This window comes from Aedes albopictus, chromosome 1 (assembly GCF_035046485.1).
Source record: "Aedes albopictus strain Foshan chromosome 1, AalbF5, whole genome shotgun sequence".
Classification (NCBI taxonomy): Eukaryota; Metazoa; Arthropoda; class Insecta; order Diptera; family Culicidae; genus Aedes; species Aedes albopictus.
This window is the reverse complement of record NC_085136.1, coordinates 95,638,497-95,665,113: the sequence shown is the minus strand read 5'-3', so window position 1 is coordinate 95,665,113 and position 26,617 is coordinate 95,638,497. Positions and strand designations below refer to the sequence as shown.

Here is a 26,617-nt window from a genome sequence, read left to right as displayed (position 1 = left end):
ATTGTTGTTAAAGCTTTGTTTAGTACCAAAAAAATACCAGGCGTTGTTAGTAGTCCCATTTTTGCGTAAACCAAAAAAAAAGTTCGAAATAAATTGTTATAAAGCAGTGGCAATATAGTTGCCACTGCCTTATAAAGGGTTAATAAGCTGTCGAAGTCGTGTTTTCCTTTATTCAAACTACAGCGTTACTAGAGGGACTGTAGCACATTGTTAACATAAGATAAATGGCTTTCTTTCAACTGAATATACCAACGAAATTTTCAGCAATATTATAACAGTGTAGTAGTATTCATTCACTTATTCCTATTTCATCAGCATTTTTTTGTTTTTCGTTTGCTGCCAATCTATAATAGCAATAATGTCCACGAATCTATTTCAGCAGTGTCCAACCAACCGCAGCATATACATTTACTATATGTAGAGAAATGTCCATCAATTACGTCCCGCAAAAATTACCATTGTCATAAACTCTGCGTTTATCTGTGTCCCTTTACTCAAAATTTAAACATGAACCCACAAATATCATATGATTGGGTCCATATTTCTGCCAAAATAATCACTTTTCTATACGCAACGCGACTTATGGACATTTCCGAAAGTATACAGATTAGGTACACTATTGAGAGCCCACTCTTTGCAGAATATGGATGGATACAAAAAAATGAAACGGCACTGTTTTTGGAGTGATTTTTCACTTCTTTCAAATCAGTGTATGTTTATATATTATTCGTACAATTTCATAGCGTAAAAGGCGGAAAGAAAGTAAAGTGGGAAAAAGTAAAATTATCTCACTACGTGTTCGAAAACGATTCGTATTTATACACCGATGAAGTTTGAATCTGTATTGGAACTCAGAAAAATAAAAATCTATTAAGTATATTGGGAATATCCCCGTGCAGATATCCAGCGCACTTTTATGGTCCACGTTCCACGAGTCCGCTCTAAAATTTACCACCGATTAGGGTCGACACTTAAAGCCGTTAGATACAAACTAAATCGAAAACACGGTTGAAATAGAGTTTTGAAAGCAAAGACGAACTTACGAAGCCAACTCTTGACGACACCCGGACGGTCTAGCCTTCCTGTCCGAAATCTTCCGTAAATTTGTCCAACTTTTTCATATCTTCCTCGTTGACGGTCGGTTTGGTGCTGGAAAGCGATTTTAGCATATCGCCCTGCAAAAAAAAAAGATTTACTTATTGAGAACTCCTAGAATCTAGCATAGGGTAAGTGGCGGTTTCGATAGTTTTTTTAATCTATTATCGACAAGGGGCTAATGACGACCTCGAGATAGTACAGCAAAATGTAACATAGAACAAACACAAATAAACTTACCATTGTAACCGGTGGTACAGACAGTTTATCACTAGGCACCTCCATCCAGGTCATCTCGATGGCTCCGGCATCACCCGGACTGCATGGGACCAGCAGATCATCACAAATCGTTTCCTTATCGACAGGGGACTGGCCGGTGATTTTCTTGAAATGTGTCGACGATTGGACCTTTCGTACCGGTTGCATCAGAGCATCACGAACCACAATGGAAATATCCGCTCCGGAGTAGCCTTCCGTCTTTTTGGCCAGCGTCCGAATGTTTTCCTCCGTAAGACAATGGGACGTGTTTCCCAGGTGGAGCTTGAACATGACCAACCGGGCATGCTCCTCAGGCAACGGGATATAGATACGTTTCTCGAAACGTCTCCGAATGGCGGAATCTAAAATCCAAGGAGTATTGGTGGCGCCTAGCACCAAAATTCCATCGTTATCACTGCCCACGCCCTGCATCTGGACCAGGAATTCCGTTTTGATTCGACGGGCACTTTCGCTTTCATTGTCCGACCTGGACGAGCAGAGCGAGTCCACTTCGTCGATGAAGATAATGCTAGGTTTATGGGTTCGGGCCAGCTCGAATAGATTCTTGACCAACTTTTCCGACTCGCCGAGCCATTTCGATACCAAATCCGAACTCGAAACGGAGAAGAACGTCGAATTGTTGGCCTCCGTGGCTACTGCCTTAGCCAGATAGGACTTACCGGTACCGGGTGGCTGTGAAGTATAAAAAATGGTAAATTGTTAAATAAGAATCAAAACTGTTTTGCTTAGTTTAATGATCACTCAAGATAAGATACCGAGGTTCCTATTATTTCCTGTTTCATCACGTTGTTTAATTTTATAAATTACCTAGTTAGTTATAGATATTATCAGCGATGATACAATGCGACTATTAAAATGACCAGGCTGAATAACTTTGCAGATTATGATTACTGCCTATGACCGCACATCAGTCCCATATTTGCTGGGTTTTCTGTTCATATAGGACAGTTATGCGATCATAGGGAGAATACGAGCCATCAACAGTATGTGTGGAAAAGATTTCCAGTTAAAAATTATTGAAATAGATGGCAATGATGCAACATGCATCACGGATATATTGGTCTACATACAAGGCTTCTCGCAGGGATTTATCCAAGAATCTGTAGGGATTTGTCCCGGGATTTCTTCTGGAATTGTTCCCGGTATGCTACTAAGGATTCCTCCAAGAATACCTCCCGAGATTTTTTCTGTGGTTCCTCTCGGTATTCCCAAAGGGATTCATACTAAAGTGGGTTTATTTACCCCTCTACCACAACAACAGTGCTTTCCTGAAGGTATTTATTTTAGCTCGGGACTCTTTCCGGAATTCTGTCAGTGATCCTGCCCGGATTTTAATTAAAGATTTCTCCTGGGATTCATTCAGAGGTTCCTCTAGGATTGTGGTAAAGATTCCTCCTGGAAATACTTCTGGATTTCTGTTAAGTTATTTTTTCAGGGATTTATTTATCGTTTTTTCACGGGTTTCATATATTTAGGGATACCAATCAAAGATTTTTCAGACATCTCTCATTGCTTTCTCCTGGGATTCGTTTAGGGATTTCTCCCAGGACTCCTTTCAATATTCTTTCGAGCATTCCTCCCGAGATTCATTTGAGGATACTTTTGAGAATTCCTCCTGTTATTTTTTTTTTCAGGAATTCTTTCATTACGTTCTCACGGGATTCCTTAAGTGTCTTCTCCTGATATTTCTTAAGAATTTTCTTCTGGGTTTCTGTCAAGGATTTATCAGGGATTCTTCCCTGGTTTCTTTGAGAGATTTCGCTTGGTATTTCTTTATAGATTTCTACGATATTCTTTTATGGATTCCTTCAGCGGTTTTCGCGATTCTACCGAATTTTCTTTCGGGATTGTTTCCAAGATTCCTTTATTAATCCTTATCGCATTCTCTGTAGGGATTTTCTCTTATACTGATTCACGGGATTACTCAGGGAATTCTTCCCGGATTTTTTCAGTGATTTCTTTAGGTATTTCTCCCGGCATTCCTTCCGAGCTTGGGAGTTCCCCGGAATCCTTCCTGGGGTTTCTTCCAGAATTTCTTTAGAGATTTCTCCCGGACTTCCTTCATGAGTTCGTCATACGGGTTACCACCCGGGATTCCTACCAGGATATCTTCGTTGATTCCTCCTCGGATTTCTTCATTGATTTTGCCAGGTTTCTTTTAGATATTCACTCCAAGGTCCATTCAGGGATACAGAAATTTCTCTCTTGGTTTATCTCGATATTCCTTCGGGATTCTTCCTAAGGTTTTTTTTTTTACTTCAGAGACGTTTTCAGAGATTCTACTCGGTATTTTTTCTATGGATTTCTCCTGGATTTCTTCAGAGACTTTTTCGGAATTCCTTTAGCAGTGTATCTACTCATAAAACAAAATGAGTTTCCAGGGTAAAATTTTGTTAATAAATAAAAAATAGACCAAATTTTATAAAGCTTCTATACTAAACTGAAGGTAAAAAACCCGATTTAATCCACCTATGGTGAACAGAACCCTTCTTACACTTATTAAAACTATACAACAATAGTTTGTATTTAAAATATTTATTTTGTGTGATGGACCAAAAGTTCTAGAAAATATTGTGGATTTGGCATCTAGTGAATTGGTTTCCAAAATAGCATCATGGACCATGGACTACCAGAAATGCCAGACACCTTCTGGAATCTTGTGTGAAATTTTTAAAAAATAGCTTACATATTCTGGAATATTGTATCTTTTGTTAACTGCCAAAAGACCTTGAATCGATTAACAAATGGATAAGAAAATCAGCGAGATACCCAAGCAACCAAAAGTTCGGATTCCACTTGAAGAACGAACTCAGAAGTTCAAGTTCGGTTCAATTCCAGGTTTCGTTGAACTTAATTCTCCAAAAAGTTACTCTTGTATTGTTTATGAACTTGGAAGTACATGTACAAGCTTTTGACTTCTCTTCAAAACGACATTAAAGTCGAAAAAAGGTTCAAAAAGAACTTATGTTGAACTTTAAAACAGAGTTCAATCAAATATTAACCGAACTCATGTTGAACTTTTGCGTGCCTTTAAAATTCAAATATAGTTCATTTGAACATATTCCAACAACTTGAAATCATCCGTTCCGAACTTGTTTTGAACTTACTACTGAAAGTTCGGATAAATATTAACCGTACCAAAAGTGAACTTCACTTGAACTTCGGCGACAGCGGGGCCGGGGAGAAGTTCTTATTCAATTAAATCACTCGGAAATCGAGCCCAGCAGCCACAGCTTGTGTTAATTCCACAAGTACACTTTGTTCCACTATAATATTTGAACGTACTTACTTGTAATCAACGCAAAGGATCCGTATTGTATGGATCAAAGGCTGCTCCCGCAGCGGAAAACTGTTCCCCCCAGGATGCCGCCGGGGGTTTTTCGGCTGCGCACAAAAATTGTCCAGCTTTGCTGGATGTTTTCACACCCGTCTCACTTGTCACTGCAGCGCACCGGTAATCGACGCAATCGTATTCACTGAAAACCAAGCTGAAAACTTATTTTTTTCTTGAAGTCGATACACTGGCCTTAATTTATTGCTTTGCACTGCGAACCACAACAAACTGAAAATGTCAAACTGCGTAAGTTCACAAGAAGTTCCACGTGAACTTCTTTCGAACTTTCGACTTCAAAAACTATTCCAAGTTCAGGGAAAGTTCACACGCGAACCTGATTGAGCTCTACTATATGATATCAGCACATTGAGTAAAATCCCACAGTGCATAACAACACATACATGGAGTAGTGGTTAGGCACCGACTTTCAACGAGGAGATCCCGAGTTCAAATCTCAGTAAGTAAAAAACATCAAACATTATTTCAAGGTATTAGTCAATTTGGATTCCACATGAACTAATGGTTCTTAATAATAAATTACTTTTGAGGACTAAACATTTTTTTTCATTTTTTCGAAGTTTATTTTCAAGCTGAATAGCGTTCCTTTCAGCGACACAAGTGTACTTTTTGTGAACTGAAGTTCGGTTAATTACTTAAAAAGTGAGCTGAATAGAATGCTATTCATATACCTTCGAATAGCTGATTAAGCCCAAACATGCTATTTTATCCGAACTTTTGGTTGCTTGGGTATACTTTGTCTAATATCTCTTAATCAGTCGATTAAATTAGCTCCGAAGTACTTGGTATTCATGGTTATGGTGCAAAAAGGACAACAATGATATATCTACTAAGTTAATCAGTTTTGGCATTAGCTAGTTATTCTGGCTGTCCGGTTCTTGCATTTTTCCCACAATATATAAATTCAAAGCTTTCAATGAACATATTGTTAGTTTTCATAAAATTCCTGTGTATTTGTAATTTGCTATTTATAATTTTATTGAAAACAACAATACACTTTGTCAGCATTATTTATTGAAAAATAATTTCCCATAGACTGGTCAAAAACTAATGCAAGATATCAAGTAAGTGAATAGATTAATAAAAAAGAATTTATAGAAATACTCTTCGTAAGATATCTCAGTAATCAAATGTCGAATCGAAATAAAATTTCAAGGCCTTATACATGGATATTGTAGCTTTCATTTGGTGCTTAGAGAACCCAAATCGGTTGACACACAGCTGAGATATTTATTATGGTACCCTTGGTCAAAAATCTCTCAAAAAGTTAACCTTACTCCCAAGTACTCTTTGAAAGATATCTCGGTAACCAAATGTCAAATCCTAATAAAATTGTATAGGGTTCTACTAGAATGTTGTAGCATTCATTTGGTGCCAGGATAACCGAAATCGGTTGAAAGACGGCCAGAATATTTATTATGATACACTTGGTCAAAAATCTCAAAAGGTTTAGTTGTATAAATCCTAAGTACTCTTCGAAAGATATCTCTGTAACCAAATGTCCAATCGAAATAAAATTTCTGGGCGATCTACCAGGATGCTGTAGCTTTCATTTGGTGCCAAGAGAACCCAAATCGATCGACAAACGGCCAAAATATTTATTATGATACATTTGGTCAAAAATCTTAAAAAGTTTAGATGTATGACTCATACGTACTCTTCGAGAGATATCTCGGTAATCAAACGTACAATCGAAAAAAAAATTCAATAGCGTTCTACTAGGATGTAGTAGCTTTCATTTGCTTCCAAGAGAACTCAAATCGGTTGGCAGACGGCTGAGAAACGTGCGTGACTTTTTTTTTGTAACGCACATACACACACACACATACACACATACACACACACACACACACACACACACACACACACACACACACACACACACACACACACACACACACACACACACACACACACACACACACACACACACACACACACACACACACACACACACACACACACACACACACACACACACACACACACACACACACACACACACACACACACACACACACACACACACACACACACACACACACACACACACACACACACACACACACACACACACACACACACACACACACACACACACACACACACACACACACACACACACACACACACACACACACACACACACACACACACACACACACACACACACACACACACACACACACACACACACACACACACACACACACACACACACACACACACACACACATACAGACATTTGCTCAGTTCGTCGAGCTGAGTTCATTGGTATATGAGACTCGGCCCTCCGGGCCTCGGATCGAAAGTCGGTTTTTCGAGCGATATTTATACCCTTCTTATGGGTGTAAGAAGGGTAAAAATCTGTTGACAAACGGCTGAGAAATGTATTATGATACATTTTATCAAAAATCTCTCAAAAGCGTAAATTTCATTACTCCTTAGTACTCGTGGAAAGATATCTCGGAAACAAAATGTCCAAACGGCATAAAATTTAATAGCATACTACTTGGATGCTGTAGCTTTCATTTGATGCTGAGAGAACTCAAATCGATTGACACACGGCTGATTCATTTATTATGAAGCATTTTGGCAAAGACCTCTTAAAAAGTTAAGTTGTATTACTCCAAAGTACTCCCCGAAAGATATCTCGGTTACAAAATGTCCAATCGGAATGAAATTCAAAAGCGTTCTTCTAGGGTGCAGTAGCTTTCGTTTCGAGCCTTAAGAACTCGATTCGGTTGATAGACGGCTGAGAAATTTATGGTGATACACTTTGTCAAAAATATCTAAAATAATTAAGTTGTACTACTCCCTAGCACTCTTTGAAAGATATCGCGGTAACCGAACGTCCAATCAAAAAAAAAATTCAATAGCGTTCTACTAGGATGTAGTAGCTTTCGTTTGGGGCCTCAAGAACCCAAATCGGTTGATAGACGGCTGAGAAATTTATGGTGATACACTTTGTCAAAAATATCTAAAATAATTAAGTTGTACTACTCCCTAGCACTCTTTGAAAGATATCTCGGTAACCGAACGTCCAATAAAAACAAAATTCAATAGCGTTCTACTAGGATGTAGTAGCTTTCATTTGCTTCCAAGAGAACTCAAATCGGTCAACAGACGGCTGAGAACCGTGAGTGACATTTTTTTGTAACATACATACACACACATACACACACACATACACACACACACGCACATACAGACATTTGCTCAATTCGTCGAGCTGAGTTGATTGGTATATGTGACTCGGCCCTGCGGGCCTCGGATCGAAAGTCGGTTTTCCAAGCGGTATTTATACCCTTCTTATGGGTGTAAGAAGGGTAAAAATTAAGGAAAATGCACAAGATTTATTATACAAGAGATTCCACCAAATCACTGAATTCTTTTATGAACTGTTTAACAAAACTCTTTTGAATGTAATGCAAAAATCAGTTGAGGAATATTTCTAAACTTTACTTAAAGTTCTTTTGGATTAATTGCAAGAATTTTTTTAACATTTCCACCTACAATTCCACAGATTATGTAACATATGAACGTTAAATTCCATACACAGTTTCGAATCTGAACTTGGATGTTTGTACTCTATGCTGGTAGTGTAGTAATGTTGGGATTTCGAAATTCTACCCATGATTTTTCCTTCAAATCCTTCCAGAATTCCTTCTTTAAATTTAAATTTATTTACAGTTTTTCGCAGAGTTTTTCTTTAAAATTATGAAATATTTTTCTTTTTTGGCTTTCTCCAGTTTTCCGATGTATGTCCAGAGTTTTTTACGTATTTGCTTCCATAAATAACTCCTTCCGGGATTTTCCACAATTTCAGGTTTTTCGAGTTTTTTCACGGGGTCTCTGCTAGAGACCGGACTTTCCTCCAAATTTTCTCACTGAATTCCTCCCAGAGGTCTTTCCAAAGTTCTTCCAGGAATGTTTCTTGGTTGTTTCGGGATGGTTTCCTAAGAGTTTCTCTAGGGGTTTTTACAGAAGTTATATTCCAGAGATTTCTTCCAGACACAGTTTTCAGATATTTCACGTGAATTTCCTTGCGGGATTTCGCACGTAGTTTACTCCGGGATTATTTTTAGAGGTTTTCAGAGATCCTCCTTAAGTTTCCTTAAATAAATTTCCTCCTGGGATTAGTCCGCAGAACTTTTTTTGTTCCGAGATGTCCCAGTTTCACTCAGGATTTATTTCATAGTTCCTCTTTTCTTCAATGAGTCCGTGCGTTGATTTTCGCAAAATTTGACAGGGATTCCTTCAGATATTTCTCCAAGAATTTCTTGTTAGAAGTCTCGCAAGTTATCCCAGGAGATATTTCGAGAAGTTTGGTTTAAAAAAAACGTGCAGGAACTCCGGGAGTAATTTTTTAAGAAATCCTAAGGAGGAGCATTCAAAAACTCGGAATAACTTCTGATAGAGATTCCTGAAAGAGCATTGGGAATCCGGAGAAAATCTGTAAGAAAATAATCTCAGGTGGATCACTACAAGAAATTAGACAATCAACTACCTACAAGGAAAAGCCTTGATAAATATCCGAAAAAAATACGGGACAAACTCCATAAGAAATACCAGAAGACTCTCTAAAACATCTTAGGAGAAAGTCCAGGATAAATTCTGAAAAACTCTGAGAGACATCCCAGGATCAACGCCGGAAGGAATCTTTCTCACAGAAGCTCCGAGTGAAATTTCAAAAGAAATCCCGCGAGAAGCTTTGGAAAATATACCAGCTGAAATTTCTGTAGAAAAAATCCAAGGAGAAACTCTAGAAGCAAGCTATCGGAAATTTCTAGCAAGAAATCTCAGGAAAGACTTTGGGAGAAATCCCGGAAAGAATTCCTGCCGAAAAATAGTGAAAAACTCCTTAAAATCGTCGGAGAAGCTTTAGTAGCAATCCCAGGAATAACTCCCTCAAGAGGAATACCGAGAGAAACTTTGACAGAAATTCCGCGACAACATCTGCTATATATCATGAGAAAAACTCTTGCGGATATCTCAGGATAAATCCTGGTAGAAAGCCAAGGGAACTCTGGGAGCAATACTGGGAAATTCTCAAGAGAAATTCTGAATGATCCCGGTAAAATTTCTAGAAGAAATCCAGGAATCCTGGAAGATTCTCAAGGAAGAATACCGGAAAAAATGTTCGAATGATGGAAAAATGCTGGTAGGAATCCGGAAGAATCTCCGGAAGGAATTCAAAAATGAATACCAAGACAAAAGGCGTGAAAAGTACGGAAGGAATCTTGTAAAAAGAAACCCTGGGAGGAATTTTAAGAGGCATTTACAAAGAAATTCCAGAAAGAAACACTGACAGAATATCTAGAAAAACCGTTGTAGCTGATTTTCTAGATGGATACGCTAGCACTACATAATCGAAAACATTTTTATTCAGACACATGATGTAGTAAACTCTGTGGATTTTTGAGTAGATCTACAAGTAATAAAATTCGCTATTTTTTATTCATATACTACCCAATGTTTTATTGTTGTACAGATGATCCACTACTTTGCACTGTTCATACAAAACTGGATAAGTTAGATCATTTCCATTTTTTCATCACATGCTTGAATATGTTTAATGAACTGTTCGAGCGTGGAGCTCAAGTTGCCGGCCACCGGAGGTTTTTCTTGCCCGCTGTAGCAACAGCGGCGCACCAAATCACGGGAACGTTGGAATTGCCACTAGGATCGCTTCTTCGATCCTTGTATCACAAGTTGTAGGCACGATCAACACCTTCAGACACACTTCACGGTAGGTACCAGATCCCACTCTTTTCACTGTGCCTTCACGCACGCACGCACGCACATCTGACGATCGATTGAATGTTTTATTGCCACCGTCGGCCACTACCGCAGAGACGGTTTCGGAAGGGGATAGATATTCGATCTGATATGATTTGCACTTAAACTTGGGTTTATTGAGCGAGGCCGGGATAAAAGAATAGAACGCGACCGATTGTTTTGGGTGTCTATTTTGTACTATTGCTGGGTTGGGTTACAATTCAATTTCAGTGTCTTCATGGGAGTGGGTTTAGCTTTGAATGTATACAGTGTGGTGTGAAAATATTGTGACGGATACAATTAGTTGCGTGTTCGGTATAACTTATCTCTAGGTACTATTTACAATTACACTATTTACAGAATTCAACTATTTACAAATTTACATTATGATCAGCGTACTGATCATGAACTATTATGCCAAGATTGGCCAAAATATCTCTGCTCGTTTTTGCTCTAGAGCTAAATAAATAGCGAAATCGGTATTTATAATGTACGATTTATAAATATATACCTACTTTTGAAAAAAAAGAACAAATATATAAAAAAAATATATAAATTTGCTTCCAAAAAAAATCTACCTTCCCAATGGATCATAGGCGATCCTCTCCGATTTTTTTTTCATTTCTATCGATATTTTGGAATAAAACTATACATCTTTTGTATTGGTGATTTGTTTAGACACCATTTTGGCTATTTTTAAATGTCAACAAACCTTGTGGGAAACAAAGGGTTAAATAAAATTTCCTAAACATTCCCGATTTTCCAGGTTTTTCCAGGTAGTAGACACCCTGTTTGCTTAGGGATTCTACTCGGGGTTCCTTCCAGAATTTCCCATAGAATATCATTAGCAGAGGCGTCGCGTGCCTCGTTTAGCCACATGTGCACTTGCAGATTTTTCATAAATTATGTAGACCAGTTATTAGCCATCTCAAATCACCCTCCATCCCATTTCCTTACATATTAAATTTTGCCTGATTGATCATTATAATTTTAATCGGAACGATACATTACTACTTCGGTACTATTAAAATGTGATTCCCTAACCTCCTTCTAATAAAGTTTCCCCTTTTTGGACATACACAAGTGCTAGTTTATTTGTGAGCTTGGACTTGCCATTGATCTGGGACAGGCTATACGGCCATAAATTGATTTTCACTCCAGTTCACTTTATGGGATCTTTTTTTAATGGTTAAACTGCTCGTATGAGGGTACTATAATTTTACCGCTAACCGTTCAAAATTTAATACGGTTTACTCTATGGAAATCTACCTTTTTTAAAGAAAAATAGGTGTTAGTCGACAATTCAATGTTTATCACATCCAAAACTGTCGATCTTAATCGATCACAGAAACTGTCTATTTTCCTTTGGGAAAATAACTTTGTCTAGTTTGAAACTTCATACAATCTAAGTACAGTTAGTATCTGACATTGTGACGATATTTAAAATGTACTAGTTTTCCCGGGAGACGTACTGCCAATTTTTTTAAAAGACAGGTTTTAAGATTTCTGTTTAGGCAATATGCGATCGATCTTAGAACGGTACATTTTGACAAATACGTATTTCTAGCATTAGAGTTTAGAATCAGAAGTTATTCTCGAATCTTCATTGACAAAATAACTTGTAGCGCTATTTGAATTTGTAGCTTTCGACCACCCTACTGGGAGAGCGAAACGTTTTTGCGCGAGAGATCAGTACGAAACAGTGAGCGCCGCACCCCCGTTTGCAAAAGCTATGCGAAGAAGCATCAAGTGCACCAAAGCGATGACACACGTTGATTGCCTATGTGTTTGAAATTTTTCTCAGCCAGCAACCAATACTGTTAAACCACTACGGGAATACGATATGCGCCAGAGCGTTTCCAACCGAGGTTTCCGTGTTGCTGTTTGGAAGCCAAGCGAAAGCATGCGGTGCGTAGCAGATGGGTGCCGCTTTGCCTACCTATACACACAGCCGTTGCTCGGGAACTATCGCACTAGGACCGCTTTCCAATAAGATGTTTCCTCTTTCAGAGTGTGCAAGATCGCGATTCCCGCGTTACTTTTATGCAAGTTGCTTCTCGCTCGTCATGTGGTTTGCGCGCGATGTTGGGGATAGTAAAGATAGGGGAAAGCTGAAATAAATCGTTACACACTTTTCCGTTAAATTCATATGGGTGTCAAACATATTTTTTCACGAAATTTCAATTTTAGCTACACGTGTAATGCACATGTTGCACATGCGGACGCGACGCCTCTGATCATTAGGAATTCCCCCCAGTGATTTATTCCGGGATTCCACGGAGAAATCCCTGAAGTTTCTCTCAGGATTTCCACATTAACTCCTCTTGGGATTAGTCAAAGGATTTTTCTAGGGGTTGCTCCAGGATTCTTTCATATAATGCTCCCAGGAATTTTCCATAGATTACTCTAGGATATTCGAAGGAGCACCCATTGAAATTCTTTAAGAGATATTACTTCAAAACCCTATTAGGAATTTTTTAGGGATTTTTCTGGGATTCTTTCAGGATTTCCTTCGTTTTTTTTTCGAGATTCCCCGGGATTCTTTGAACGATTTTTTCGAGACATCCTTCATTTGTACAACTGACCAGAAAGCCGTTCAATTCGACCCTCTACACCACTATGAGTGTTCATGACTTAAAGTAGAAAGTAGTTCCTTTATTTATTCCTTTTAAAATTATTTCAGGGATGCCTTGCCTTCATATATTCGTCTCGGAAGATTTCGTATGTGATTCATGCAGGAATTCTTATAAGATTCTCTCAGAAACTCCTCTTAAATTTCTCGGTTTCTTTTATTATTATGGGAATGCTCCCGGGATTCTATCGGCAATTTCTGCCGAGATCATCCAGAGATGCCTCCTGGGATTCCCCTGAGATTTCTCCCGAGATTTATCTCTGAATTCTTTCAAGGATTCCTCTCGTGATTCCTTCCAATATTCCTCGTAGGATTTTCCCCGAGATTTTTCCTAAAACTGTGTTCTTCCTGGTAATTTTTTCAAGTTTCCTATGAGGATTAGCCCATGTGGAAAGAAGGGGATTCTTCGATAGTGTATTTTTGTGTTTAGTACGGTTTGCATTTTGTGATTCATCGTCTCATCAGAGTGGGAAAAGTTAAATAAATTCAAATAGTTTTGCTCTTCTTAAAAATTCTAATAGAGGAACTTACGTATTTTCGGCCGCTTTATTCTCTTCGTCATGGTTTGTTTCTTAAACCTGTTGGACTCAAAGTTAACCTCAATTTTTCCCAACCCACTTATAGGACCAAGTTTCATGCAATTTGGCCTTCAAAAATCCCTAATCACGAAGAGAACAAACCTTCCGATAATAGGGCACTGCATTGTTTTGATTTAGTATGGAATTTTGACGTTTCTTGGGCTTGTTGTTTACAAAATTTCTGTAAGAGTGAATTTTATGCAGTGCCCTATATCCTTTTCGTGACGAACCAGCACAATTGTGCTGTTGAGCAGTAACAGTTTTGCGTATTTTTTTCAACTTTTTAGTTTTTGGTTTACCTGTTGTAAATTGTTTTATATATTGCACCTTCAAAATTGCACATTGGGGATGGAAAGCTACACCCAGGCCCCATCCATTTGGTTCCCTGGGCAATGTTGACTGTTCTGGTTAGTAATCCTACATTATAGAGATCTGCGGAGGCGGCCATTGTAAGCCAATCGTGCAGAAAGAACTGTCAAAGTGTGAGCCAAATGAACAGGCTGATCGTTTGTAAGAAGGCGTCGATTGAACGGTATTGCAATCCGAACTAAATAAATTAAAATTATTTATTTTTAGTATCGAGAAATTGACGGTATATGTAAGTTTAGTAAAAAGATAGAATTTAATTAATTCTGCTTTCAAAAGCTCAAGCTTATGACGAAACTTTTGTTGCTGCACTTCTCGAAAAAACTTTCATTGCTGCTTCTTGCTTCATTTCTGCCGATATTTCATCGATTGCTCCGCTATTTTATTTCAAAATTTTGAAAAAAAAAAAAATCTACCATAATTAGAAAATGTAAACAAAACAACTTGAACCACTACGAAGTCACGCACAAAGTTTGAACATCTAGCTTTGAATCAAGTGTTGGCAGCTGATGTAAACAAAATGAACAGCGTTGCCGAATCGACATATGTAACTTCCGCTTATCTCTATGTAGAGGATTTCTAGTTCTGGTCAGTAACGGAGTAGCAACTACGAATTGTACGGTCATCTCATGCTCATGTAAATTGTTTTATATATTGAACCATTACATATAATTGCATGTGTGCAAACAAACTTTTGTTTATGTTATGTGTGAGATTTATCACAACAAGTTAAACAAAAAGTGAACAAAAATAGTAAAACATGAAAAAGTTGTATCTGTCGCAAATTTTTAATTTTTGATTTGTCTAGGTGGACAAAGCTAGGAATCTAAAGTTAAAGAGTAGTTCTTGCAAATGCCAAAGAAAAAATGTTGATATAATAAAAAGTCTGAGAGTTCTGAAGAGCCAAATTTAAGCAATTTGTATGGAAATTTCTGTTTTTGGCTCTCCGTCCCGAAAGGGATATCCAAAGTCACTCTAGTTTGCATTCAGAAATTTTATCATTTTTAAACGATAATTTAATAAGCACAATATATCAAAAGCTGGGCTGCAAAACGGTGAGTCGATAAGGAGAGCGTCCAATATAGCTCTGGTCCTCACAAGTTCCTACCTCATGCTTCCACGGGTCAAGCGATGACAAAGACCGCCAGCTAAGAGTTGTGTGCTTAGCTGGTAGTGCAGCCTGGGCACTGTTGTCCTTCTGACTTCAGCTAGATTGAGGAGGTACGATCCGAGTGTCTGTTCACCAAGGAGGTGCGGCTCAAACAGCGTCTGTTCTGGCATCCAGCGGCTGAGTAAGAAACGCTGCACCACGCCCAGCTAGACCCAAGGTGTTAGCCCCATCAGCGTGGTCGTCCCAGTGTTGGTTGGGACGTTAAACAGAACTGGCACGATGGCCCTCCGGCGAGACAGGAGTGTTGGCGTAGGCCCAAAAAACCACCCGTAAAAATCCCCATTGCGAATAACATAGGAGAAAATACGACTCGATACAATCGGCAAAGACCCACGCGACGAAATAAGGACTACGATTGGAAACTTGGAATATGGAATTGCAAGTCACTAGGTTTCGCAGGATGTGACAGGATAATCTACGACAAACTACATCCCCGCAACTTCGACATCGTGGCGTTGCAGGAACTTTGTTGGACTGGACAGAAAGTGTGGAAAATAGACCGATGCAAATTTCGAAATTTTTGCTCCCCTAGGTTTAAACGATGACAATTTGGGTGCTGATCATCCTACCAAAATTTTAAATCATTCGGATGAAATTTGACTGAGCACACGCCATTTAAAGTTTGTATGGAAATTACTATGGGAAATCTCGTGTTTCTTTTGCACAGGCTGTAATATTTTTCTATGATGTCTTAATAATCAAACCGATATTGATTTTAATAGCTTACATTGCCATCTATCAAAGTGCCGAAGACACATGATACGTAAAACCTATAAAAAAATTGTTATTCAATAAAATTTAGTTTTTAATCTTTAGCAATGATATTTTATTTTACTTCTTGGGAACACTGCGGGAGGAAAATTATGCCTAGTAGGCCACATGAAAATTTTGCAATGCCAAATGTCAACATGGAAATGCAAAGGCGTGAAGCAAAAACGACTACAGCAGCACCAAGTATTTGTGTGATTATAAATTGGGCAAAAAATAACCGGCTGGAAACAAAAAGTCGTGGATTACCTAAGAGGATACTCTTCTACTTTCAGATACTCAGAAATACAATACGATAGGGTCGAATCGAGCCAATTTATTGCTAATATTCGGCAACTCAAAACATCCTTCATCCGGGTGTTCACGGCGGTCATACCATTAATTAGGTATTACACATTATAATCCAGATAATTTAAAATCGATTTGGGGTTGACCAGAACAATAAGTTTATAGTCTAATATATTAGTTAAATGTTAAATAAAGTTAAGCCATAGAGTTCAGGGATCCTTAACCACAGACGAACTGATACTTAAAGTTTATTAATTTTCATTCAACCAGTAAATGTCTCAATCATTCCCAAAAATGCTTTTCCAATGCCATACTGAACTTTACCTCCCAATAACAAGATAAAGTTAAAGTTCATGGTGATGGTGATCAAACGTAGTAAGATCGTGACCTGATTTTTTTTTATAGTGGGCTCTTTGGGGATCGGTATACAGAAAATAAGGATGTGGCTGTAGAGTTATGTAAAGAGATATGAGAGTGGCATTTGGTCGAGTGTAGCGGTGCGGATGACAGCAACGTCAATAACAAACGAAAAGGACACGAAACATATAATCAGAGTGGTTACACATTGGAAGCGGAGCGGATATGGGGAATCTAATGGAGGAGAGGAATTCGAGCAAAGAGGAGTGGACGTGTCCAAAGGATTGAATGGAACCAAAGCTTCCCGGGGACGACTCTACAATTTGGCGCAGCCGGTATGTATTTTCAGTGGTCTAGTTTTTTTTCCCTGAGCAGGAGGAAGGAGAACGGAAGACGAGTAAGAGGTGACGATTGCGAGTCCGGATGTATTCCGAAGCGCACCAAGGCAAGTCCGGCTAAAACCGTAGTGCCATAAAGAGCGAGTCCGGACTTTTCCGAAGCGCTAGAAAAGATGCGAGTCCGGTATAAACCGAAGCGCCATAAGAAAAATAAATGAGCGAGTCCGGATTTGTTCCGAAGCGCTAGAAAAGATGCGAGTCCGGTGAAAACCGAAGCGCCACGAAAAATCAATGAGCGAGTCCAGATTTGTTCTGAAGCGATAGAAAAGAAGCGAGTCCGAAGCGCCATGAAAAAACAATAAGCGAGTCCGGATGTGTTCCGAAGCGCTAGAAAAGAAGCGAGTCCGGTGTAAACCGAAGCGCTATGATGAAAACAATGAGAGAGCTTGTATGTGTTTCGAAGCTTCAGAAAAGATGCGAGTCCGGATGTGTTCCGAAGCGCCAACTTAGACAAGGGTAAAACGAGTCCGGATAGCTCCGTAGCGTTGTAAACATAGTGTGACGGGATGGTTTCGCAGCATTGCGAATGCGAGGATTTCAGTCGGGGGGAAGTGTGATTTTCCCAGCGGATCTGCTAAGAGAAAGTTTTTTCCAACAGAGGCAGCAAATTCGGAAGTGCGCAGACTTCCGGACCGCCGCAAGTACTTTTCACCGATTCTGGAATGATGGATGATGATGATGGATGATGATGATGATGAGGATTATGATGATGAGGATTATGATGATGATGGTGATGATAATGATGATGGATGATGATGATGATGATGATGGTGATGATGATGCTGATGATGGTGATAATGAAGATGATGATGATGATGATGGATGATGGTGATGACGATGATGATGATGATGATGATGATAGGGATGATGATGGTGATGATGATGCTGTGATGGTGATAATGATGATGGTGGTGATGATGATGATGGTGATGATGATGATGATGGTGATGAGGATTATGATGATGATGGTGATGATAATGATGATGGTGATTATGATGATGATGATGGATGATGATAATCATGATGATGATGATGATGATGGTGATGATAATGATGATGATGATGATGATAATCATGGTGATGATGATAGGGATGATGATGGTGATGATGATGCTGATGATGGTGATAGTGATGATGATGCATGATAACGGTGACCTTCCGGATATTAGCTTTCGTTGGTAGACATGTGCATTGATTGTATTTTTTGATAAACCCCATTTCCACATCGTGTATCATCTCTTCGGTGTTACCAACGGCGTCATGATAGCGATTTTTCCGCAGTCGAGTTTGCAGATTATGAACAATCCTCTTTACCCAATTACGTAATTTATAAGTAGTCCTTTACTGTCAGATTGATATAATACGCTAAATATAATTTACATAAAAGGCAATTTACACAAAACAAATACACGGAAATGAATATGGTTGGGTACCGGACTAGATACACACAATTTAATGATTTTCTGTGGTACATCGAGGTCTTAAAATTAGTCTATGTTTTTGCCAGTATATTTCGAGCGGTCCGTGCAATATCCTCGGCTATCAAAAGAGCTAAAGATTGATCCCAACATGGCACTGGAACAAGAAAAGTGCTATCGTCCACGTCTACGTCGATTTTCTGAGAGCTCGTTTCCAAGTATCTGGACATAGGTGAAGATCTGAATGTATCCGATGACTTCTTGCAAAGCGAGAGACAGAGTTGCATGTGGTGGCACCACCTGGTCGCCGGGATTGTATCTCGGAAGTTTACGGCGCCCCTTGATCGTGAAAGATGTTCCTGCAGCTGCAGTTAAGGTGTCTTGATGCATCACTAAGCTTTCAAACGAATCATTGACTTTTTGATGTTCAATGATTGTTTGCCTCGCGTTTTTGAAGTGATAAAAAACGGTCAATTCTGCAGCAACGCATCAGAAAAAGTATCATTGCAATTACCGCGAGTGAGCAAATAGGATGATACTTTTTCATAAGAATATTGCTTTTTTTGCACCGTATTCGACCCCCTGCAGAAATTTTTTGTCACACCACAATATGTTCCCACCAGTTTCAGCATACATTGGTTCGTTTCGCTGCTAGAAATTTTAAGCGTCTGTTACACTTTTTGGGTGGTGCATGGAATAATCGGTTTGTTTACTTGCTATTTTCTTTGGTGTTTGACGTGTGAACAAATATTTCAGTCGATTGAACATTTGCACGGTAATCTATAAAGCAAAGCAAGACGCAATATTCGCTTTGGTGGCAGAGAATTATCACTTTTAAATTTCGAGCCACATATCCAACATGGCTGCCGATGTTGATGATGCCGTAAAAAAGCCTTAACCACACAGCGAATCTCAGACTGTCTGCAGTATGCTGATGGAGGAAGGAAAGGAAGAGGAGATTGCGCTTCAAATGTAACAGGAAATGTATTTATGAGATATAAAGGTATGCGCGGATGGTGTGATAAAATTAAAACAAGGCTGTACTAGGTTTCAGGGACACTTCGCTTAACGTAGATGGAAAGATCGTAGGTACATATTTGACGAGAAAGGTAGCGTCACCACTAGATGCATAAATTAAGATTTTTTTTCAGTTCCTGAAATTTTCTGGACGAGGAGAAGGATGTAGAGTTATGTAAAGAGATATGAGAGTGGCATTTGGTCGAGTGTAGCGGTGCGGATGACAGCAACGTCAATAACAAACGAAAAGGACACGAAACATATAATCAGAGTGGTTACACATTGGAAGCGGAGCGGATATGGGGAATCTAATGGAGGAGAGGAATTCGAGCAAAGAGGAGTGGACGTGTCCAAAGGATTGAATGGAACCAAAGCTTCCCGGGGACGACTCTACAGTGGCCAGGCACCTACATTGGTGCGCGGAATCACAATTTCAGGAAATCACAGGAAAAAAATGTTTATTAGGAGTTCACCTTCATCGGATCCCCTTCAAGTGCAGCTCATTCTGTTTTCGTTTTGACACATTGCACTACTCAATTTGTCCTTGCCTACTAGGTAAATTTTTCCTCCCGCGGTGTTCCCAAAAAGGAAAGTAAAACGTCATTACTAAAGATTCAAAATTCAATTTTATTGAATAACAATTTTTCTATAGGTTTTACGTGTCATGTTTGTTTGGCATTTTGATAGATGACAATGTAAGCTATATGACTCAATATAGGTTCAATTCTTAAGACATCATAGAAAAATACTACAGCCTGTGCAAATGAAAGATAACATTTCCCATAGTAATTTCCATACAAACTTTAAATGGCGTGTGCTCAGTCAAATTTGATCCGAATAATTTCAAATTTTGGTAGGATGATCAGAACCCAAAATGGCATCGTTTAAGCCTAGGGGAGCAAAAATTTCAAAACTTGCATCGGTCTAGTGGAAAAGCGGGCATCGAGCAGCTACCTTCTACCAAAGCTGTGGTAGGGTAGGTAATCAAAATTTGAACCAAACTGCGGCTTTCTGAAGCAGTGCCAATTTTAAGTGATTTTTTCTCCCATATGGAAATAATTTACTACGGCAAAATCGTATGTACATGAAAGCCACGGGTATAAGTTTTCTGTTAAATGGCAAAAAGTTTGTATTTGCACCGAATTTCATTGAAATATTTTATGTTTCATCAATAATGATTTTAATCTTAATTTGAACCATCGTAATCATAATTTGAACCAATTTTAATCTTATTTTGAACTACTGGCGGCAGCAGCTCGAGCAACTCACAAAACAGCCAATTTCATGCTAAACAATGAAAAATCACATGAATCTGCTAATTCTCATACCTATTTTTCATTAGGCAGTGGAATCCCAACTCAGAATGTTCGAAATTCTCTAGGAATTTGGAAACTAAATTTGGATTTTTTCATCCCCCAAGAGTAAACAAAGCAACCACTAGCGCAATCTACAGGCCAACACTAGAAGCTCACCCCCATTTACTAGTTCAAATTTAGATTACAAATGGTTCAACTTAAGATAACATTCTCCAAGTAAGAATCACTTAAATTTGATAATTTTATGACAAATAATGCGGAATATTATTCAGTTGGTCGATTCTACGATAAATAAGCTTTCATTTGACGTGTTCACATATTGCGTGTTATACAATGCATGAGCTGTACGAGTGCACCGAAAATGTGCTTTCTGTTGGGGGAAATGGATGAAATCACAGTGATTTTTCAATTGCCTGTTTTCCATTACAAAAACGCTTTTTTCAATGCTTTTAAAGTCCATGCTATCAGGTTATATTACGGAAAGCTGTTTAACATCTTTTTCGGGACAATATTTGCCTGAAAAGTACTTCGTTTTAATGAATTTTGAAATGGTTCAAATTAAGATTACAATTTGACTAGTTCAAAGCTTGATTTCTTACCCTACCACCAATGAACTGGGAACAGGATTTATAGTGTTGGGCAAGATGCGACAACGCAAGGATATGCATGTTAAGAGTTAAGGGCCGTTTCTTCAACTACAGCATCATCAACGTCCACTGCCCACACGAAGGGAGACCCGATGACGAGAAAGAAGCGTTCTACGCGCAGTTAGATCAAACATACGATGGTTGCTCGCCGCGTGACGTGAAAATCATCGTCGGCGACATGAACGCGCAGGTAGGAAGGGAGGAAATGTACAGACCGGTAATCGGGCGAAACAGCCTGCACGCCGTATCGAATGATAACGGCCAGCGATGTGTAAACTTTGCAGCTTCCCGTGGTATGGTAGTCCGAAGCACCTTCTTCCCCCGCAAAGATATCCACAAAGCCACCTGGAGATCACCCGACCAACAAACAGAAAATCAAATCGACCACGTTATAATCAACGGTAAATTCTTCTCGGATATAACCAACGTCCGCACATACCGCAGTGCGAATATAGATTCGGATCACTACTTAGTCGCTGTATGCATGCGCTCAAAACTTTCGACAGTTATCACCACGACAGAAGTCGAACGCCGCGGCTCAACATCGAGCAACTTTGTAACGTAGAAGTGGCTCAAGACTACGCGCAGCAGTTAGCAGTGACCCTACCAACGGAAGAGCAGCTTGGCGCAGCTACACTTGAAGATGGCTGGAGGGACATCCGATCCGCCATAGGTAGTACCTCGGCTACAGCACTAAGCTTCGCGACCCCGAATCAAAGAAACGACTGGTACGATGGCGAATGTGAACAGTTGAAAAACGAGAAGAATGCAGCATGGGCGAGAATGCTGCAACACCGTACAAGAGCGAATGAGGCACGTTACAAACAGGCGCGGAACAGGCAGAACTCCGTCTTCCGGATGAAGAAGCGCCAGCAGGAAGAACGAGATCGCGAAGCGATGGAAGAGCTGTACCGCGCTAAGGGCACACGAAAGTTCTACGAGAAGCTGAACCGCTCACGCAGAGGCTTTGTGCTACAAGCCGACATGTGCCGAGATAATCAAGGGAATATTCTAACGAGCGAGCGTGAGGTGATCGAGAGGTGGCGGCAGCACCTCAAGTGGCGGATGAGCACCTCAATGGCGACGTTGCATGCACCGAAGGTGGCGTGGTAACAGATCTAGGAGTATGTGCACAGGACGAAAGACTTCCGGCCCCTGACCACCAAGACATTGAGGAGGAGGTTAGCCGGTTGAAAAACAACAAAGCCGCTGGAGCAGATCAACTACCAAGCGAGTTACTAAAACACGGTGGAGAAGCACTGGTGAGAGCACTACACTGGGTCATCACCAAGATTTGGGAGGTGGAAGTATTACCGTAGGAATGGATGGAAGGTATCTACAAAAAGGGCGACAAGTTGGATTACGGGAACTACCGCGCGATCACACTACTGAGCGCTGCCTACAAGATACTCTCTCAAAATTTATGCCGCCGTCTATCACCGATTGCAAGAGAGTTCGTGGGGCAATATCAGGCTGGATTTATGGGTGAACGCGCTACAACGGACCAGATGTTCGCCATCCGTCAGGTGTTGCAGAAATGCCGCGAATACAACGTGCCCACACATCACTTGTTCATCGATTTCAAATCGGCGTATGATACAATCGATCGAGATCAGCTATGGCAGATTATGCACGAATACGGATTCCCGGATAAACTGATACGATTGATCAAGGCGACGATGGATCGAGTGATGTGCGTAGTTCGAGTATCAGGGACACTCTCGAGTCCCTTCGAATCTCGCAGAGGGTTTCGTGCTAGCTGTTCAACATTGCGTTAGAAGGTGTAATAAAGAGAGCGGGGATAAACACGAGTGGGACGATTTTCACGAAGTCCGTTCAGCTGCTTGGTTTCACTGATGATATTGATATTATACTGCCCTGAATCGCATATCAGTCCCATTTGCATAGGAAATCCAACAAAGATGGGACTGATATGCGATTCACGGCAGTATAGCTCGTAAATTTGATACGATGGCGGAAACGTTCATCCGACCAAAGAGTGAAGCCAGGCGAATCGGATTAGTCATTAATGTGTCGAAAACACATAATGGCAAAGGGCTCCAGGGATGAATCACCGCGCCCGCCACCCCGAATTTCAATTGACGGTGATGAAATCGAGACGGTTGAAGAATTCGTGTACTTGCAGAGAAATTTAGAGGCGTATTGTGGCAGGAAATCATGCTTACTTTGGACTCCGCAGAACTATACGATCGAATAAAGTTCGCCGTAACACGAAGTTAACTATCTACAAAACGCTGGTCTAATCAGTAGTCCTCTATGGGCACGAAACATGGATCCTACGTGCAGAGGACCAACGCGCCCTTGTAGTTATCGAACGGAAGGTGTTGCGTACCATCTACGACGGAGTGTAGTTGGAAGACGGGACTTGGAGAAGGCGAATGAACCACGAGCTGCATCAACTGCTGCGAGAACTAACCATCGTCCACACCGCGAAAATCGGGAGGCTACGGTGGACGGGTCACGTCATCAGGATGTCGGATAGCAACCCGACTAAAATGGTTCTCGAGAGTCATCCGACCGCTACAAGAAGACGTGGTGCGCAGCGAGCTAGGTGACCCAGTGGAGGACGATCTGCGGACCCTACGCAGAGTGCGGAACTGGAGACAAACAGCCATGGGCCGAGTGGAATGGAGACGGCTACTATGTACAGCAGAGGCCACCCCAGCCTGATCGGTAAGATAAGTAAGCTAGCTATTTCTAAATGTAGTACATACGTCTCTATTAAAATCGAATCGAAAAATCGAATACCTAGATAAAATGAGCATCTAATTTTTGTAATTCGTAAATCTTAAATCAAATCTTCGTTTACTAATTTTTGGCGTAATGTCCCCACTGGGGAAAAGCCTGACATTTATTCTTCTGCCAATGACAATTTTGCATGTGTATATCGTACGGCAGGTACAAACATACTATGTCCAAGGAAGTCAAGGAAATTTGCATTACGAAAGGTTCGTGGAGCGACTGGGAATCAAACCCGTCGCCCTTAGAATGGTCATACTGAACACCCACGGCCTTAGATGTGGCTATAGGAACCCTTCAATCAATTATAAATAATTAGCAATAAGTTATACTAAACTTACCCCAAACAGCAAAATTCCCTTCCAGGGGATGCGTTTCCCGGTGAACAAATGTGGGAACTTAATCGGCAGAATCACGGCCTCTTTCAGCGCTTCCTTGGCGCCCTCCAAGCCGGCAACGTCCGACCACTTGACGTGCGGTTTTTCCACAACAATGGCACCCTCCAGCTTGGACTGCAGCTTCTTCTTCTCCGGATCATCCGAGTCGGAATCGGAACTATCACCGTTGTTCTTGCCACCGCTTTTGCTGTCCTTCGAGCTGCTGCTGCCACCGTCCTTGACAGGCTTCTTTTTGCCCTTCTTTAGGTAGGCTTTCAGCTTCTCGGCACGGTCCAAATATTGAAGGCATTTCGCTCGAATCGAATCCTTTGCCTTGTCTCCCTGTGCCTCGTCTAGAATTAGAAGTAGCTAGAATTAGACATCCTGCCAGCATCGAAAGGTCACGGCCAGCCAGAGTTCATCCAGCAGCGTTCAAGGCCATCGACGCGCATCGATTCGGAATATCCACTGAAATACCCACACTTAATGGCATGCAGAAAGTACTCCACTCCGTGCTCGTACAGGCGTAACGCTTCCTCGTAGTTCTTGTTGCGATCTTCCTCGGTGGCCTTCGTGACGATATCGATCGCCTTCTGCAGCGTTGATCCAGCAGCCATTGTTTGCCTCTCCTGGAGGTTGTTTACCTTCGGGCCAAATGTAAGTTACGCTGTGGGAAACAGAAAATCACGACTTTTTTATCACTTTTTCGAACTATTTACGTAAACTGCACATTTGTTTTCCGGTACCAAACACTAAAACCGAGCCACAATTCCAAGTTGCATTAATGAGTGGATGACTAATCCGGATGGGCTCGTAAATCTGATTATTTTTGTACTCTACTCGAAGTGACGTACACTGCCAACATACAAACAATGCGCGGATGAAAAATCTTCAAATTCTTCGAAACCGCTCACATTTCACTTTCCTTCACCTGTTAACTCACCTATGCAAGTGGAAAATGTTTTAAAACGAAAAATCGGAGCGTAAATTAAACTACAAACTGCAACTTTTGCGACCTGTTTTTGGGAATTTTTGACTCCGCTAATCAATTTTCTTCGCGTTCGGAGAAAAACACCATCGCCACCGGCAGCACCAGCTATCAAGTGAGAAAACATAAAGAAACACTGAAAATAGAAAGTGACAGGTTTGTGATAGATGGATTCTGCAACTGTGCACTGAAACCTGAATTCTGGGAGCAACATTTGAGAAGGGCCACCAAGAGGTCTTTGTCCCTATTTTTCAAAAATGCGCTGTAGAGCTTTAATTTCGACCGGAGAGATCTCACACCAATCTAAGAACCTTCCACGGCTCCAAAAATACCCACATACAAAATTTCACACCGATCGGTTCAGTAGTTTCCGAATCCATAAGTGTCAGACAGACAGTCGTTCTGGCTGCCTACTGTGTTTTTGTCACACAGTTCCCTATAGTGGTTTCTGCTTTTAGTGGTGTTGCGTGTACGTACACGTTGCATTACACGAACACTACCTGAGTTACTGGTTGAAAATAGTAAACAAAAATCAGCTGTTCCCGGCAAAATCAAATGGGCATATTTTCAACCAGTAGATTTGCATTAGTGTTCGTGACGCCGCGCTGCGAAACCACTATAAAGAAGTCCCCCGCAACTTCATCTGTATGGGATTAGTGCAACGTACGAAAGTTAACTGTATATGGAAAATAAACTAATTTGAAAGTCATCTAAGGTATTTAAACAAGAGAAGTCTTATGTGGTGTTTTTGTTCAGCCCTCGTCGGGGTAATTTGGCCAACAATTTTAAATTTTATTTTTCTAATTTACTATGGGATTAAGGACAGACTTGTTAGAATCCCAAAATGGCCGCCACAATGGCCTTCTTTGGCACCTACTCACGATTTTGAAGGCACAAATCTCTTCGTAAACAAAACCAGCGCACCTGATCTTCTTATTTTAAGCTTATTACAAGTGAAAAAGAACAGAATAATAAAATCACAGACAAACAGACGTCTCACTCTACTCACTTGTCATCGTTACCCTTTTT

General features: G+C 40.3%; 1 protein-coding gene across 3 annotated transcripts; it reads right to left on the bottom strand.

Annotated features, from left to right (window-relative positions):
* Nucleotides 1–257: 257 nt before the first annotated feature.
* On the bottom strand, nucleotides 258–25,703 carry LOC109416543 (vacuolar protein sorting-associated protein 4). Of its 3 annotated transcripts, XM_029856104.2 has the most exons (6): nucleotides 25,544–25,703; nucleotides 25,082–25,267; nucleotides 24,565–24,953; nucleotides 1,336–2,046; nucleotides 1,044–1,175; nucleotides 258–941 (listed from the first exon to the last, which is right to left on the bottom strand). In XM_029856104.2, the coding sequence occupies exons 2-5, from the start codon at nucleotides 25,215–25,217 to the stop codon at nucleotides 1,074–1,076; spliced, it is 1,338 nt and encodes a 445-aa protein (XP_029711964.1). In that variant the 5' UTR covers nucleotides 25,218–25,267; nucleotides 25,544–25,703; the 3' UTR covers nucleotides 258–941; nucleotides 1,044–1,073. The 3 variants fall into 3 exon arrangements, with proteins under 3 accessions (XP_029711964.1, XP_019546166.2, XP_019546167.2); XM_019690621.3 differs by having other exon boundaries at nucleotides 258–1,175; XM_019690622.3 differs by lacking the exon at nucleotides 25,544–25,703 and adding an exon at nucleotides 25,331–25,496 and having other exon boundaries at nucleotides 258–1,175.
* Between the last annotated feature and the right edge of the window lie 914 nt (nucleotides 25,704–26,617).

Coding starts and splice junctions, on each gene's coding strand:
- LOC109416543 (XM_019690621.3), bottom strand. CDS start 25,217: ATGGCTGCTGGATCAACGCTGCAGAAGGCGATCGATATCGTCACGAAG. Junction 24,954..25,081: donor CTTTCTGCATGCCATTAAGT/GTGGGTATTTCA, acceptor TTCTAATTCTAG/ACGAGGCACAGGGAGACAAG. Junction 2,047..24,564: donor AGGGAATTTTGCTGTTTGGG/GTAAGTTTAGTA, acceptor TATACTTCACAG/CCACCCGGTACCGGTAAGTC.